The sequence below is a fragment of the Podarcis pityusensis genome, assembly GCF_964106645.2.
Source record: "Podarcis pityusensis genome assembly, chromosome: 6".
NCBI classification, from domain to species: domain Eukaryota; kingdom Metazoa; phylum Chordata; class Lepidosauria; order Squamata; family Lacertidae; genus Podarcis; species Podarcis pityusensis.
Window position 1 is genome coordinate 2,982,172 of NC_138030.1, and position 14,884 is coordinate 2,997,055.

General features: G+C 49.0%; 2 protein-coding genes across 2 annotated transcripts in view; both read left to right on the forward strand.

Moving 5' to 3' along the window:
* FOXS1 (forkhead box S1) overlaps nucleotides 1-14,884 on the forward strand; it is a 62,863-nt gene that overhangs the window by 24,252 nt on the left and 23,727 nt on the right. The gene's annotated exons all lie outside the window — the stretch shown is intronic.
* LOC308480079 (interferon regulatory factor 4-like) overlaps nucleotides 5,918-14,884 on the forward strand; it is a 28,225-nt gene continuing 19,258 nt past the window's right edge. Inside the window, exons 1-3 of the mRNA XM_081011385.1 lie at nucleotides 5,918-6,609; nucleotides 6,976-7,165; nucleotides 11,077-11,168. Coding sequence (XP_080867511.1) covers nucleotides 6,388-6,609; nucleotides 6,976-7,165; nucleotides 11,077-11,168 — 504 coding nt within the window. The 5' untranslated portion in view covers nucleotides 5,918-6,387. The remainder of the gene's footprint in view (nucleotides 6,610-6,975; nucleotides 7,166-11,076; nucleotides 11,169-14,884) is intronic.

The window sequence follows — 14,884 nt, forward strand, 5'->3', positions numbered from 1 at the left end:
TGACCTGGAAGCTGTACGCCGGCTCCCTCGGCCAGTAAAGCGAGATGAGCGCCACAACCCCAGAGTCGGCCACGACTGGACCTAATGGTCAGGAGTCCCTTTACCTTTATCAGAGGCCACATGTATCAGAGTACCAACCTGTGGGAATCACTAGAGGGAAGAGTGTTGTTGTGTCTGGATTCTACTTGCAGGATTCCTGGGGGCACTGGGCTGGCCACTGTGAGAACAGGATTTGGGGCTAGGTGGGCAATTGGCCTGTTCAAACAGGTAAAAAAGGTAAAGGTAAAGGACCCCTGGATCATTAAGTCCAGTCAAAGGCGACTATGGGGTTGCGGCGCTCATTTCACTTTCAGACCAAGGGAGCCGGCATTTGTCCACAGACAGCTTTCTGGGTCATGTGGCCAGCAGGATTCAACCACTTCTGGTGCAACGGGACACTGTGACGGAAGCCAGAGCGCATGGAAATGTCATTTCCATTCCCGTTACAGTGGTACCTATTTATCTACTTGTGCTGTTGTGCTTTCGAACTGCTAGGTTGGCAGGAGCTGGGACAGAGCAACAGGAGCTCACTCCATCACAGGGATTCAAACCGCCGACCTTCTGATCGGCAAGCCCAGGAGGCTCAGTGGTTTAGACCACAGTGCCACCCACGTCTTTTGGTTCAAACAGGGTCTGGGTACTGGCAACACTATTGGCTTGTCTTATTTTAAAGATGTAAGCACAAATTGTGGTTCTGTAATGACGACGCTTTAGCTGTGATTCCTGCATTGCAGGGGGTTGAACTAGATGACAGTTCTATGAACGTACAAATCTGTTCCTTTTAATTTTTTTCAAAAGGCATATCAGTCAAAAGTACAGACTTATCTAATGCACAGCGTGGTTTTCACCCTCTGGCAGATGGATAACTGACAAAGTACTTTGATTGCACTGAAAGTCACAGAGCGTTCCTTATTTTGAAACACTGAAATATAATATTTGAACACACACACGCCCCCAAAATGTGGGATGAACGAACGATTGCCAGGAAGATGTGTCAACGTGCAAGCAAATTGGGATGACTGCAGAGTCATGCAACCTCCTTGCAAAGTGCCAGGGCTCAAAGAAAGCCCCACACAGACCGGGCAGGATCTAGCCTCCACGTCAGATTTGTGCAAGCCAGTCAGGGTGGCTGATCAATACACAGGCCGTCCCATAGCCTAAGGCAGGATTCTGACCACCAGGCCACTACGACAAGGCCCAGATCAACAGCCATGCAATGTATCCCCCGCCCCCAGCGTAGAGGGGCCTCTTGCCTCCCCACGATCCGGGCGGGAGAGTCGGAGACATTTGTATTCCAAAGTCATCATGCAAAAAGTGTTCAATTATTCATTCCGGCTAATTGCCGCGCGGAGCCTGAAATGCACATTAATCGCCTCATCAGCCTGAGAGCCGTTAGATGAGGTCATCCTTTTGCGAGGCTCCGCAAATTGGTTCTTCCCTCACCTGTCCTGATCTTGCAGCAGCTGAGCTTCTACCTCTAACATTAAATAAGTTGGAGTTCTTGTTATTAAATATACCAAGAAAAAAGCACACCAAGAACTCAGGCCAATAACGAATTATTGTTATACATATCCTTATGAGTTTGAGTTTGTAATCTCTATTTGCGTTTGCAATCCTTGTCAGAATACTTTTGAATGGATTAGTTTTTGCTAAAATTGACTATTGATTTGCGAGTAGGGGCCACTCCCACCACTGAAACTTATACTGACCTGAATTCTTGGTGTGCTTTTTTCTTGAGCTTCTACTTCTGACACCCACGCAAATGAACCCAAGGAGGTTTAGGAGAGCAGTCAGTGCTTTTAAGGGTGATTCCCAATGGCAAAGTATCTGCACAATAAAAGGTAAAGGTAAAGGGACCCCTGACCATTAGGTCCAGTCGCGACCGACTCTGGGGTTGCGGCGCTCATCTCGCTTTATTGGCCGAGGGAGCCGGCGTACAGCTTCCGGGTCATGTGGCCAGCAGGACTAAGCCGCTTCTGGCGAACCAGAGCAGCGCATGGAAATGCCATTTACCTTCCTGCTGGAGCGGTACATATTTATCTACTTGCACTTTGACGTGCTTTCGAACTGCTAGGTGGGCAGGAGCAGGGACCGAGCAACGGGAGCTCACCCTGTTGCGGGAATTCGAAAATACTGCATCCCAATTACATCTTACAGGACCCAGACAGGAGCACAAGAGCCTAGGATGAGCACAGCTGCTGGATCAGGCCAAAGGGAGCCCATCTACTGCAGCATCCTGCTCTCACAGAGGCCAACCACATGCCTGCAAAAGCCCACAAGCAGGATCTTGTGATTCCCAAGCACACTGCCTCCAGCAATGGAGCTGTGGCACAGCTAGTACATGGTTTGCCTGTTGGATTAGGACCTGGGAGATCAGGGTTCGAATCCCCACATAGCCATGAAGCTCACCTTGGGCCAGCCACTATCCACAGGAGCCAAGTCCTAGGGGGCGAGACCCCTTCGCCCCACAATAAAATATTTGAGGAGGTTGGGGCTCCCCAAAGTAGATGGGCATTGCCATTCAAATGATGTGTGTGTGTGTGTGTGTGTGCCGTGCCCTGTGATCGATTATGTGGGGCGAGGCTTGTTATATTCCAAGTATTTCGTTCAAGTTGGCACCCCGTCACCATCTCTTAGCCCAACCTACCTCACAGGGTTCTTGGGAGGATGAAATGGGGAGGAAGAGAAACATGGGCACTACCTTGAGAAGAAAGGTGGCATATATATGTAATAAATATGAATGAGTTACAGGTAGGTAGCCGTGCTGGTCTGCCATGGTCGAAACAAAATAAAAAAAAATTCTTCCAGTAGCACCTTTGCTGCTGTTTAGTCATGTCCAACTCTTCGTGACCCCCTGGACCAGAGCACGCCAGGCACTCCTGTCTTCCACTGCCTCCCGCAGTTTGGTCAAACTCATCTTGGTTGCTTCGAGAACACTGTCCAACCATCTTGTCCTCTGTCGTCCCCTTCTCCTTGTGCCCTCCATCTTTGCCAGCATCAGGGTCTTTTCCAGGGAGTCTTCTCTTCTCCTGAGGTGGCCAAAGTCTTGGAGCCTCAGCTTCACAATCTGTCCTTCCAGTGAGCACTCAGGGCTGATTTCCTTCAGAATGGATAGGTTTGATCTTCTTGCAGTCCATGGGACTCTCAAGAGTCTCCTCCAGCACCAGAATTCAAAAGCATCCATTCTTTGGCGATCAGTCTTCTTTATGGTCCAGCTCTCACTTCCTAGTGCCTTAGAGACCAACTAAGTTTGTTTTTGGTATGAGCTTTTGTGGTATCTGAAGAATTGTGCATGCACACGAAAGCTCATAACAAGAACAAACTTAGTTGGTCTCTAAGGTGCTACTGGAAGGAATTTTTAAAATTTTGTTTCAAATATGAATGAAAAGTTGCCACTGACAGCCTTATCCTAAGAACCTGCTACCCAAATGCAACATGGAAAGCTGCCTCCCACCAAGTCAGACCTGGTCCATTTAGCCCAGTATTGTCTGCACTGACTGGCAGTAGCTCTCCATGCAGAGAGATCCTTCCCTGGAAGCTGCCAAGGCGATTGCTCTGCGTGCACTTTCCTACTAAGTTCTGGACACACCCCTGCATGGCCACAGGGCTGATGTCTTTTTGTGGGCACTGTGCCTTTCACAGTGGATGTTCACCAGGTGCAGCTTTCCTGTGCATCTGTGCTAGGGAAGACTTCCCCATTTGGTTTCTTCCTGTTAGGCAGCTGCTGGAGACAGCAAGGGAGCCAATTCTCAGCTCACCAAGTGAGCAAGCCTGTTCATGCCGAAGGGTTGCCTGTTGCCGCTGTTCAACTCGTGTGCCGCTTGCAACATTCTGCATTTGGAGCTTGGAAGGCTCACCTCGCTTCCCTGGAAAAGGCGGGGGGGGGGAGAGACTTTCCTGGCACAAAGACACCCCACGCCAACATCCCAACACCACACGCTACCTGCTTTGAGCTGCCACCGGGTGGAACAGGTAGCTTTAGAACGCTTTCAATTCCATTCTGATTTATTAGGCATTTTATACTTAAAAGTCTCAAAATGTGATTTGCAATACAACATAATAAAACACACATTGAAAAACGCAGAGTGACAACTAGCGTACAGTAACAGCACATACACCCTGGAACTCCCTGCCGATTGATATCAGGCAGGAGCCTTCACCATATTCTTTTCAGCACCTGCTAAAAACATTTGTATAAAAACAATGTATTTTCATATTTTTGAAACGTTAATATTTCATTTCATTTTTTTATTGCATTTGCATTTTTATTGTTTGTGGGCTGCCTTGGTGTGTCTTTTTTGGCCAAAAGGCGGTATAGTAATTGTTACGGAAATTACGGGGGGGACACACACATCTTTAAAGTTGTTAAATTTTACAAATATTATGCCTGAATGTATCCTTTCAACTTGACAGCTCAGGGAAGTTACCTAGCTTTAAAAATCATATAGAATCATCTCCTTTGCCAGTTTCCTCCATTCCAACACTATTTTGCGCTTGGATAAGGGACTCCAGGAAGTGCCCAGAGGTGACAATTGCTGAGCTGATTTTTGGCCAAGGAAAGCCTAATCCCATGCAAAAGAAGTTGGCCAAGGAAAGCCTAATCCCATGCAAAGGAAGTTTGGGTGGTGGGACTTCAGAAGGTGTTTGCGTCAGTTGCTTGAAACCACAAAAGGGGAGAGTTGCTCTTCTGCTCAGATCCTGCCTACAGGTTTTCCCGTGGGACATCTGGTTGCCCCTGTGAGAACAGGATGCTGGACTGGATGGGCCTCATCCAGCCAGCTCTCTTCTTATGTTCATCAGCAAAGGAAAGTCCAGGTGCTTTTGCTGAAGGAGATGGTTGCAGTGCACTCCGCCTGTTTTACTTGGGGTGGGAGAATTGTCTGACTTGCATTGCTTTAATACGCACAAACTGAAATAAAAAAAGGGTTGATTCGCTTTAAGTCCAACAGAGCTTCCAGACAGCCGCTATTTTCTCGGGTGGGGTGCAATCGCAAATTAAGTTTGCATGTTTCCTGTTGATTCGGAAGCAGGGCCGGATTGAGGTTTGATGAGGCCCTAAACTACTGAAGGTAATGAGGCCCTTTATATGCCCAGCTGTCCTTTGTCAGCAACAAATTGTTGCTGTTTTTTTTGTGTTGAATATACACACTATGGTAATTTATGGACCTAAAAAGTAAAGGTAAAGGGACCCCTGACCATTAGGTCCAGTCGTGGCCGACTCTGGGGTTGCGGCGCTCATCTCGCTTTACTGGCCGAGGGAGCCGGCGTACAGCTTCCAGGTCATGTGGCCAGTATGACTAAGCCGCTTCTGGCGAACCAGAGCAGCGCACGGAAACGCCGTTTACCTTCCCGCCGGAGCGGGACCTATTTATCTACTTGCACTTTGACGTGCTTTCGAACTGCTAGGTTGGCAGGAGCAGGGACTGAGCAATGGGAGCTCATCCCGTCGTGGAGATTCAAACCGCCGACCTTCTGATTGGCAAGTCCTAGGCTCTGTGGTTTAACCCACAGCGCCACCCACGTCCCTAATTTATGGACCTAAAATGTATCTAAAGCCATTTGCACATAACAAATAGGAGCCTACACAACACAAAACATTGTTGCTGTATGTAGGTTTTATTTTATTTGTTTGTTATCTTATATTATGGTAATGTACGTTACGGTTTTTTCCCCCTTTAAATTTTTCTGGGGCCCCCAAGAGAGTGTGGCCCTAAGCTATAGCTTGTTTAGCTTATACGTAAAACCGGCACTGATTCGGAAGCCTTATCAGGCTTGCTGTAAGGACAGCGAACGGAGAATGCGCAGGGTCCACGTTTGCTCGACGACGCAGCACCATCTAACCTTCCGGATGAGGCCGGATACTCGTGCAATAGGGGCCTCTGGAAGCGCCCCGCGTGGCTTGCCACGAATCCGAACCTATTTATGGGAGCCTGGAAATGGTTTTCCCCTGGGTGATCTGCACAAAAAAGGAATATGGGGAAGGCCACCGCTTTCGGCGCACCCAAATTCTAGGTCGACGACACCCCAACCCCCACCCCGCTTTGCCATCCTTCTCCGCCTCCCCGAGGGAGGGATCGCTCCCTTTTGGCAGCCGGGCCGGAGCGAAAGTGAAACCGACGCGGCACAGTTTCGCTTTCCCGTCGCCCGCGCAGCTCGGCGTGGCGCAGCAGTCGCCCGCGCAGATCCGTCCGCGATTCCTGCACGGGGCTCTCTCTCCACCGGCCCTGGGAGAAAGGAATCGGGGAGCAGGGAGCAGGGGCGAGGGGGGGGATCGGGGTGAGCAGCCCCGACGGTGCGGCGGCGGCTCTTGCCGGCTGGAGCGCACGAGCGGCGTCGCAGGAGGCGCGCATGGTGGGGAGAGCGCGGGTCCCCGGAGCCCGGGCGCAGCAGCACATGGCGGAGCCGAGGGCGCCCCCGATGCGCCTGAAGGAGTGGCTCGTCGCGCAGGTGGACAGCGGCCGCTACCCGGGGCTGCGCTGGGAGAACGGCGAGAAGACGCTGTTCCGCATCCCCTGGAAACACGCGGCCAAGCAGGACTACCGACAGCAGGAAGACGCGGCGCTCTTCAAGGTATGGGCGCCTTCCCAAGCATCACTTTACCCCATTCCCAAATTCTTGCGGGACCCTGGCCGGCTCCTGCCTCTCCCGCGGGTGCGCCTTCCCAAGCATCACTTTACCCCATTCCCAAATTCTTGCGGGACCCTGGCCGGCTCCTGCCTCTCCCGCGGGTGCGCCCTCGCCGTCACCCCGAGTTCTTTGCGCATCGCGCCCCGTTCCAACCTCCCCGACGCGCTCCTGGCAAGCGGGCTCTGCGCCCTGCGATGCTGGGGAGTTTCTTGGGACGCGGCTCCAGGGGCGCGCCCTTGAACGCCCTTGGGAATCCCGCGCCCTCCTTAGTTTCGTGGTGACCCGTCTCCCCGCTCTTCCTCGTTGCAGGCCTGGGCCGTCTACAAAGGCAAGTACCACGAAGGGCTGGACAAAGCCGACCCCTCCGTCTGGAAGACCCGCCTGCGCTGCGCCTTGAACAAAAGCGCCGACTTCAAGGAGGTCCCCCAGAGGAGCCATCTGGACATCTCGGAGCCCTACAAGGTGTACCAGATCCTCTCCGATGCGTCCCAAGAAACAGGTGTGTCTGGCGGCCTGAAGCCCCAGGAGTTGGTGGAGAGGTGGTCCTCTCTTGCTGTGAAAAACAGACCCCCTCCTCAATCCCCTTAACCCTTGTCACCAGCCCTGGACCAAATCCTACCAGCCAGAGGGCCATAGCTGTCAACGTTTCCCTTTTTAAAGGGAAATTCCCTTATTCCAAATAGGATTCCTCGCAAGAAAAGGGAAAAGTTGACAGCTATGCAGAGGGCTAGGGAAGTGTTCTCAGTGGTTCCATTGCATTTCACGAAGGGAAGTCACTTCCACTGGCCGCCCCTGATTTTAAGCCTCTCCTGATCTCTCTCTCTCTTCACAAGCACTCCGGGTTCGTATACAAAGCAGCTTTGCAGGGAATCAAACCACTGGTGCAGAAAGCTCAGTGTTGTCTACATCAGGGTGGTCCAGCGCACAGCCCTGCTGGGCAACATTTGACCTCACAGTTCTTGTGCTGCTTTCCCAAAGCCCAGCGCCTCGCTCATCAGCAGGCTTTGGGAAGGCAGCATGAGGGCTGCAGGGGGTGTGTGTCGCTTTTTTGTCCTCCCCCCCACCCCCTGTCCCGTGCAACAAGGCAGTATGGCCTGTGGATTCCATGTCAAAGCGGCCCGCTTGGTATGAAAAGGTAGACTGCCCTGGTCCACAGTGGATCTCCAGTGGCTCAGGCAGGGGACTCTCTCAGCCTTACCTGGTGATGCCGGCGAAGAGTGAACCTGCGACCTTCTGCATGCGACACACGTGCTCTGCTCTGGAGCCACAGTCCCTTCCTTTTAGTTTCTCCTGCTTTCTTTTTTTTTTTTTAAATGATATTTATTAAAGTTACAAAAAATAGAAGAAATACAAAATACAGAAAAAAGAGTAATTTTTTTTTAAATATAACAAAAAAGTAAAGGATAAAAAAGAAACATACAAAATAAAACAGTTAAAAAGACATTAATTTTCCAAACCTATCTTCTCTAGACTTATTTCCCCGGACCTCCTCATACCTCCCTTTCTTGTATTCCAGTTCAGTTTGTTAGTTCAGCAAATCCTTACCATTAAACTTTTGCCCAATTGTAAGCCTTTTTTCATATCTCTTAAAGCATTACAGCTAAAAAGCTCTTAATTTCTATCCAACATCCTTCTAAGATTCCTTAATTTTACAATATTTCTGTAAATAGTCTTTAAATTTCTTCCAGTCTTCTTTCACTGACTCTTCTCCCTGGTCTTGGATTCTGCCAGTCATTTCCGCCAGTTCCATGTAGTCGATCACCTTCATCTGCCATAGTTTCTCCTGCTTTCATCAGCTGATAGAATCATAAAATCATAGAGATGGAAGGGTCATTTCATCCTATAATAATAATTTATTATTTGTACCCCACCCATCTGGCTGGGCTTCCCCAGCCACTCTGGGTGGCTTCCAACAAACATTAAAAATACATTAAAATGTCACACATTAAAAACTTCCTTGAACAGGGCTGCCTTCAGATGTCTTCTGAATGTCAGGTAGTTGTTTATCTCTTTGACATCTGATGGGAGGACGTTCCACAGGGCGGGGGCCACCACCGAGAAGGCCCTCTGCCTGGTTCCCTGTGGCTTTGCTTCTCGCAGTGAGGGAACCGCCAGAAGGCCCTTGGCGCTGGACCTCAGCGTCCGGGCAGAATGATGGGGGTGGAGACACTCCTTCATCCAACCCCCTGCAATGCAGGAATCTCAACTTGTGGGGCAAGGAGAGGGCTCAGTCAGCAGCTCCCACAAGGTCTGGATGGGGCCACTCATTCCTGTCCCTAAACCTTGCCATTGTTTTCCGTGCAGGTGGCTTTGAATTTCCCATTCCTTTCTCCCAGCATCTAAATTTGGTTCTTGGGTCCCATTCCTTAAAGCCCAAAGAAGCAACCTAACTTTGGTCCCCTCTGTTCTCCCCAGACAAATTTGGGGGCACCCATAGGCGTAGGCAAGGGGGACAACTGCCCCCGAAATCAGGTAAAGAAATACAATTACTTAACTGCAAGTAGAAATTGTAGAAAGGTTTTGACAAGTCTTTCTGAGCTCTTGGAGTCAAAAGGAAGTAATTCAAAGCAGCTGTTGTTGAGACATTTCACTCTGAATCTGCTGGACCAGAGCCGGACAGGATGGTGAAAGTTGGGTGTCCGGCCCCCACTAACATAAATCCTGGCTGTGCCCATGGGGCACCCAGGCTATCTCACCCCCCAGCTGCCCAGAGGCTGATCTCTGCAAGATTCCTCCACCTGGTCAAAAGGCGATTTTCTGTTCAAGGCAACATGACCACATGCTAAACCTCTCCTGATATTCTCCTGGTGCATCTGAGCCAGGACTTTTGTGGAGAAGCGATGTGCAGAGGATTCAGGCTTGTGAGGCAATTCCCCCTTGGACTGCCACACTCCTCCGCTCCTGCCAAACCATCTGGAGGGCAAAGTAGGGAGCGGAGACCCTTGCCCTCCTAAACCTGCTGTGCCAGTGCCTCTTCACATAGCTCAATAATAGAGGCCCCGGTTAATTCGCTAGCAAAACCTTCCGGGCTCCGTCCTTTGCAAACGCATTTTAAAAGGTAGCAGGTGCTGGCGTGGACTTTGCTCTCCAGAGAGCTGCTTCTGCTGCCAGCCAAGATAACACTGTTAGGCTAGATCAGGGGTCAACAACGTTTTTGGACCTGGGGCTACAGCGGCTCATGAAGAAATGGGACAGAGCACACTCCTCAAAGGGGAGATGGTTACTCTATTTACACTGCAAAAGTGAATGCTTTGCGCCTCCAGTTGTAATTCAAGAAAGAAAGTGTGCCTTGGCGATCAGCCATTGGGGGGAAATTGCCCTGGAGACAGACCCTAAGAACCTAAGCAGTGCTCTGCTGGATCAGGCCCATCCAGCATCCTGTTCTCCCAGTGGGAAACCTACAAGCAGGATCCGTGCTCAAGAGCCCTCTCCCTAAATGGCCTCGATTCAGTATATCTGAAGGAGCGTCTCCACCTCCATCGTTCTGCCCAGACACTGAGGTCCAGCGTCGAGGGCCTTCTGGCGGTTTCCTCACTGCGAGAAGCCAAATTACAGGGAACCAGGCAGAGGGCCTTCTCGGTGGTGGCACCCGCCCTGTGGAACTCCCTCCCACCAGATGTCAAAGAGAACAACAACTACCAGACTTTTAGAAGACATCTGAAGGCAGCCCTGTTTAGGGAAGCTTTTAATGTTTGACGACTATTATATTTTAATATTTTGTTGGAAGCTGCCCAGAGTGGCTGGGGAAGCCCAGCCAGGTGGGCGGGGTATAAATAATAATAATTATTAATAATATTATTATTATTATTATTATTATTATTATTATTATTATATATCCCCTCCTGGAGTTTCCTGCAACTGGGATTTCCAAGAGAGTTTCCTTAAGAAAGGTTCTGTCCCTCTGTAGCCTCAGCTGAATATTGGTATTGGGTCCCCATTGGTCAGTCTTTGCTGGATCTGTCTATATTCATACAGATAGATCAGTGACATCTGTGTAGGTGGCACAAAAAAAGGAGAGAGAGACTAGGTCCCTGCCCTGAGGACCTTACAATCTTAAGTAGTGACACAGCAGAGAGGAATAGAGGCCTCTTGGCGATTTGCGCAGGTATGGCACAATTTCCACAATCTGTGCTGTAATAATTCCAGAAATATCCGGTAGACCAGGCACTGAGATCTCTTTTAGAGCTACGTCAACGTTTTTTGCCTGAGCACAGCAGGGTTATCTGAGCAGCACAGCTATTAATGGGGGGAAAGGAAAGTGAAACTGAATTAAAGCAACTGGTCAGAATTAGCAACTGATCAAAGAGCAAATATAGGTGGCAATGCTAACATGACTAGTGCATAAGGGGCAGCTGGGACTCAAATAAATGTTATCTGGGATTAAACAGATTTTCTCTCTCTGCCTTTCAGATAAGGAAAATAGCAAAGAGCCCCTTTTGCAGCCAAGGCAGCCCCCAACGTCAGCACACCAAGAGACCAGTGAAAATGGAAAACCAAACAAGGTAAGGGTGTTGCTGGCACAGTCCTGGGGCTTGGACACTGTCATGCATATAAACATAAATAAACCCAGCTAATTTGATGTCACTGAGGAATCCAACCGCCTTAGCTTTCAAGCTGCATGCCGCTGTTGTTGCCAACCCAGACGGATCAAGTTTTGCAGCAGAAATGGGTTGCTGTGTTTTGCAAATGTTTCCCTTTTTCTTTCTAATTTTCAGGTTTGTTTTCGGTTACTTTTAACATTGCAGGCTAGGCTTCCCTGAAACTGACGCCGCCCAGCTGTTTTGGCCGGGGCTGATGAGAGTTGTGGTCCAAAACAGCTGGAAGGCACCAGGTTGGGAAAGCCTCTTGGGAGGCAACGCAGCGCATCTAAAGTATTCTGTGTCTCCTTACCTGTCATCTTGGAAATCCATCCCAGTGATTTCCTTCATTCCTATAACCAATATATAGATGTGTTAATGTATAGAAACAACACCTCTAAGCTGTTTGCAAAGTGAAAACTATAGAATCAGAATGTGAAATATGAATACAGTGGTACCTTGGATTACATATGCTTCAGGTTACATACGCTTCAGGTTACAGACTCCGCTAACCCAGAAATAGTGCTTCAGGTTAAGAACTTTGCTTCAGGATGAGAACAGAAATTGTGCTCCGGCGGTGCGGCAGCAGCAGGAGGCCCCAGTAGCTAAAGTGGCGCTTCAGGTTAAGAACAGTTTCAGGCTAAGTACAGTGGTGCCTCGCAAGACGAAATTAATTCGTTCCGCGAGTTTTTTCGTCTAGCGAATTTTTCGTCTTGCGAAGCACGAAATCCCATAGGAATGCATTGAAATTCAATTAATGCGTTCCTATGGTCAAAAAAAGTCCAAACAAAGCCAAATTTGGTACAACAAGAGTTTATTAAGTGCTCTTTAAAGTCACACATACTGTAAAGAGCATTTCAGAAATTGAAGGAACAATAAATTAAGTTTCTAAACATGACAGAAAAACATTTAAAAATCAACAAAGTCTTCAAAAACCTCAACTGTTTCCCCAGCCACCCACCCACCACACAGAAATTGCAAACCCCTCCCCAACTGTTGCAAACCCCTCCCCAACTGTTGCAAACCCCTCCCCAACTGTTCCCCCAGCCACCCACCGCACAGAAATTCAAACCCAGAATTTTTTTAAAAAAAACAACAACATGGCCCAATGGTCACAGAAAATCATAAAAATGCAGAAAAAACCACACAAGCTCCCAGATTCTTGCAAACCCCTCCCCAGCTGTTCCCCCAGCCAGCCACCACACACAAATTCAAACCCAGAATTTTTTTAAAAAAAAAACAACAACATGGCCCAATGGTCACAGAAAATCATAATTTTTTTTTTAAAAACCCACACAAGCTCCCAGATTCTTGCAAACCCCTCCCCAACAGTTCCCCCAGCCACCCACCACACAGAAATTCAAACCCAGAAATTTTTTTTAAAAAAAACAGCAGAGCGGTCCAATGGTCACAAAAAATCATAAAAATGCAGAAAAAAACCACACAAGCCTCCAGATTCTTGCAAACCCCTCCCCAACACCAAGTCCTTGAATTCCAAACACCCCAATCCAAAATCCAAAACCCCCCCAAAAAGTTTTAAAAGTTTAACTTACCAAATGGCTGCAAAAGAAGTTTTGGAAAAGCTTCAAAAATCAGCAAAGTCTTCAAAAACCTCAAAAAAGGCTACCACACCGTGTGCTATGAGTTGCTCCTTGAAGTCAAGTCGCAACTGCACCTCTTCAAGCAATGCACCCTGGATATTAATAGTTTTAAGAAAAAGGAAACAAACTTGCAAGACGTTTTCGTCTTGCGAAGCAAGCCCATAGGGAAATTCGTCTTGCGAAGCAGCTAAAAAACCGCAAAACCCTTTCGTCTAGCAAGTTTTTCGTCTTGCGAGGCATTCGTCTTGCGGGGCACCACTGTACGGACCTCCGGAACGAATTAAGTACTTAACCCGAGGTACCACTGTAAAATCATAGAATCATAGAATCATAGAGTTGGAAGAGACCACAAGGGCCATCGAGTCCAACCCCCTGCCAAGCAGGAAACACCATCAGAGCACTCCTGACATATGGTTGTCAAGCCTCTGCTTAAAGACCTCCAAAGAAGGAGACTCCACCACACTCCTTGGCAGCAAATTCCACTGTCGAACAGCTCTTACTGTCAGGAAGTTCTTCCTAATGTTTAGGTGGAATCTTCTTTCTTGTAGTTTGGATCCATTGCTCCGTGTCCGCTTCTCTGGAGCAGCAGAAAACAACCTTTCTCCCTCCTCTATGTGACATCCTTTTATATATTTGAACATGGCTATCATATCACCCCTTAACCTCCTCTTCTCCAGGCTAAACATGCCCAGCTCCCTTAGCTGTTCCTCATAAGGCATCATTTCCAGGCCTTTGACCATTTTGGTTGCCCTCCTCTGGACACGTTCCAGTTTGTCAGTGTCCTTCTTGAACTGTGGTGCCCAGAACTGGACACAGTACTCCAGGTGAGGTCTGACCAGAGCAGAATACAGTGGCACTATTACTTCCCTTGATCTAGATGCTATACTCCTATTGATGCAGCCCAGAATTGCATTGGCTTTTTTAGCTGCCGCGTCACACTGTTGGCTCATGTCAAGTTTGTGGTCAACCAAGACTCCTAGATCCTTTTCACATGTACTGCTCTCAAGCCAGGTGTCACCCATCTTGTATTTGTGCCTCTCATTTTTTTTGCCCAAGTGCAATACTTTACATTTCTCCCTGTTAAACTTCATCTTGTTTGTTTTTGCCCAGTTTTCTAATCTGTCAAGGTCGTTTTGAAGTGTGATCCTGTCCTCTGGGGTGTTAGCCACCCCTCCAAGTTGGGTGTCATCTGCAAATTTGATCAGGATGCCTGATGAAAATGCAAATGAAAATGCACGCTATCAATCAAAACCCAGGCTGCAAATACTAAAATACTATTCATGTCAGGGTTTGGGCGTTGGCAGTAGGAATTATAATAATTATATCTGCAATGTGCTGTGGGGTTTTTTTAAAAAAAGAAGAAGAAGAAAGGGGAAGAATGGGTTTATGAAGCAGAAATAATATAAGAAGAGCCTGCTGGTTCAGGCCAGGGCCTGTCTAGGCCAGCATTCTGTTCTCACGGGGCCAACCAGACGTCTATGGAAAGCACACAAGCAGGATGCAAGCACCAGAGCCCTCTCCCTGTGGTTTTCAGCAACTGGTACCGTATTTTTCGCCCTATAGGACGCACCTTTTCCCCTCCAAAAATGAAGGGGAAATGTGTGTGCGTCCTATGGGGCGAATGCAGGCTTTCGCTGAAGCCTGGAGAGCGAGAGGGGTCGGTGCGCACCGACCCCTCACGCTCTCCAGGCTTCGCACACCTCTCCGCAAGCAGCGGGAGCCCAGCGCTGGGCTCCCGCTGCTTGCGGAGAGTTGCCTGCATGCTGAAGCCTGCGCACGCTGAGCTCAGCGCGTCCAGGCTTTGCGGACCTCTCCGCAAGCAGCGGGAGCCAGCGCTGGGCTCCCACGGCTTGCAGAGAGCTGCCTGTTTGGGGGCTGGGGTCGGGGGAAGCGTGAGCTTCCCCCGCCCCAGCCCCGCGCCTTGGGGAGAAATAATTTTTCCCCCTTTATTTCCCCCCCAAAAAACTAGGTGCGCCTTATGGGACGGTGCGTCCTATAGGGTGAAAAATACAGTACTCAGAAGCATTGCTGCCTCCAACC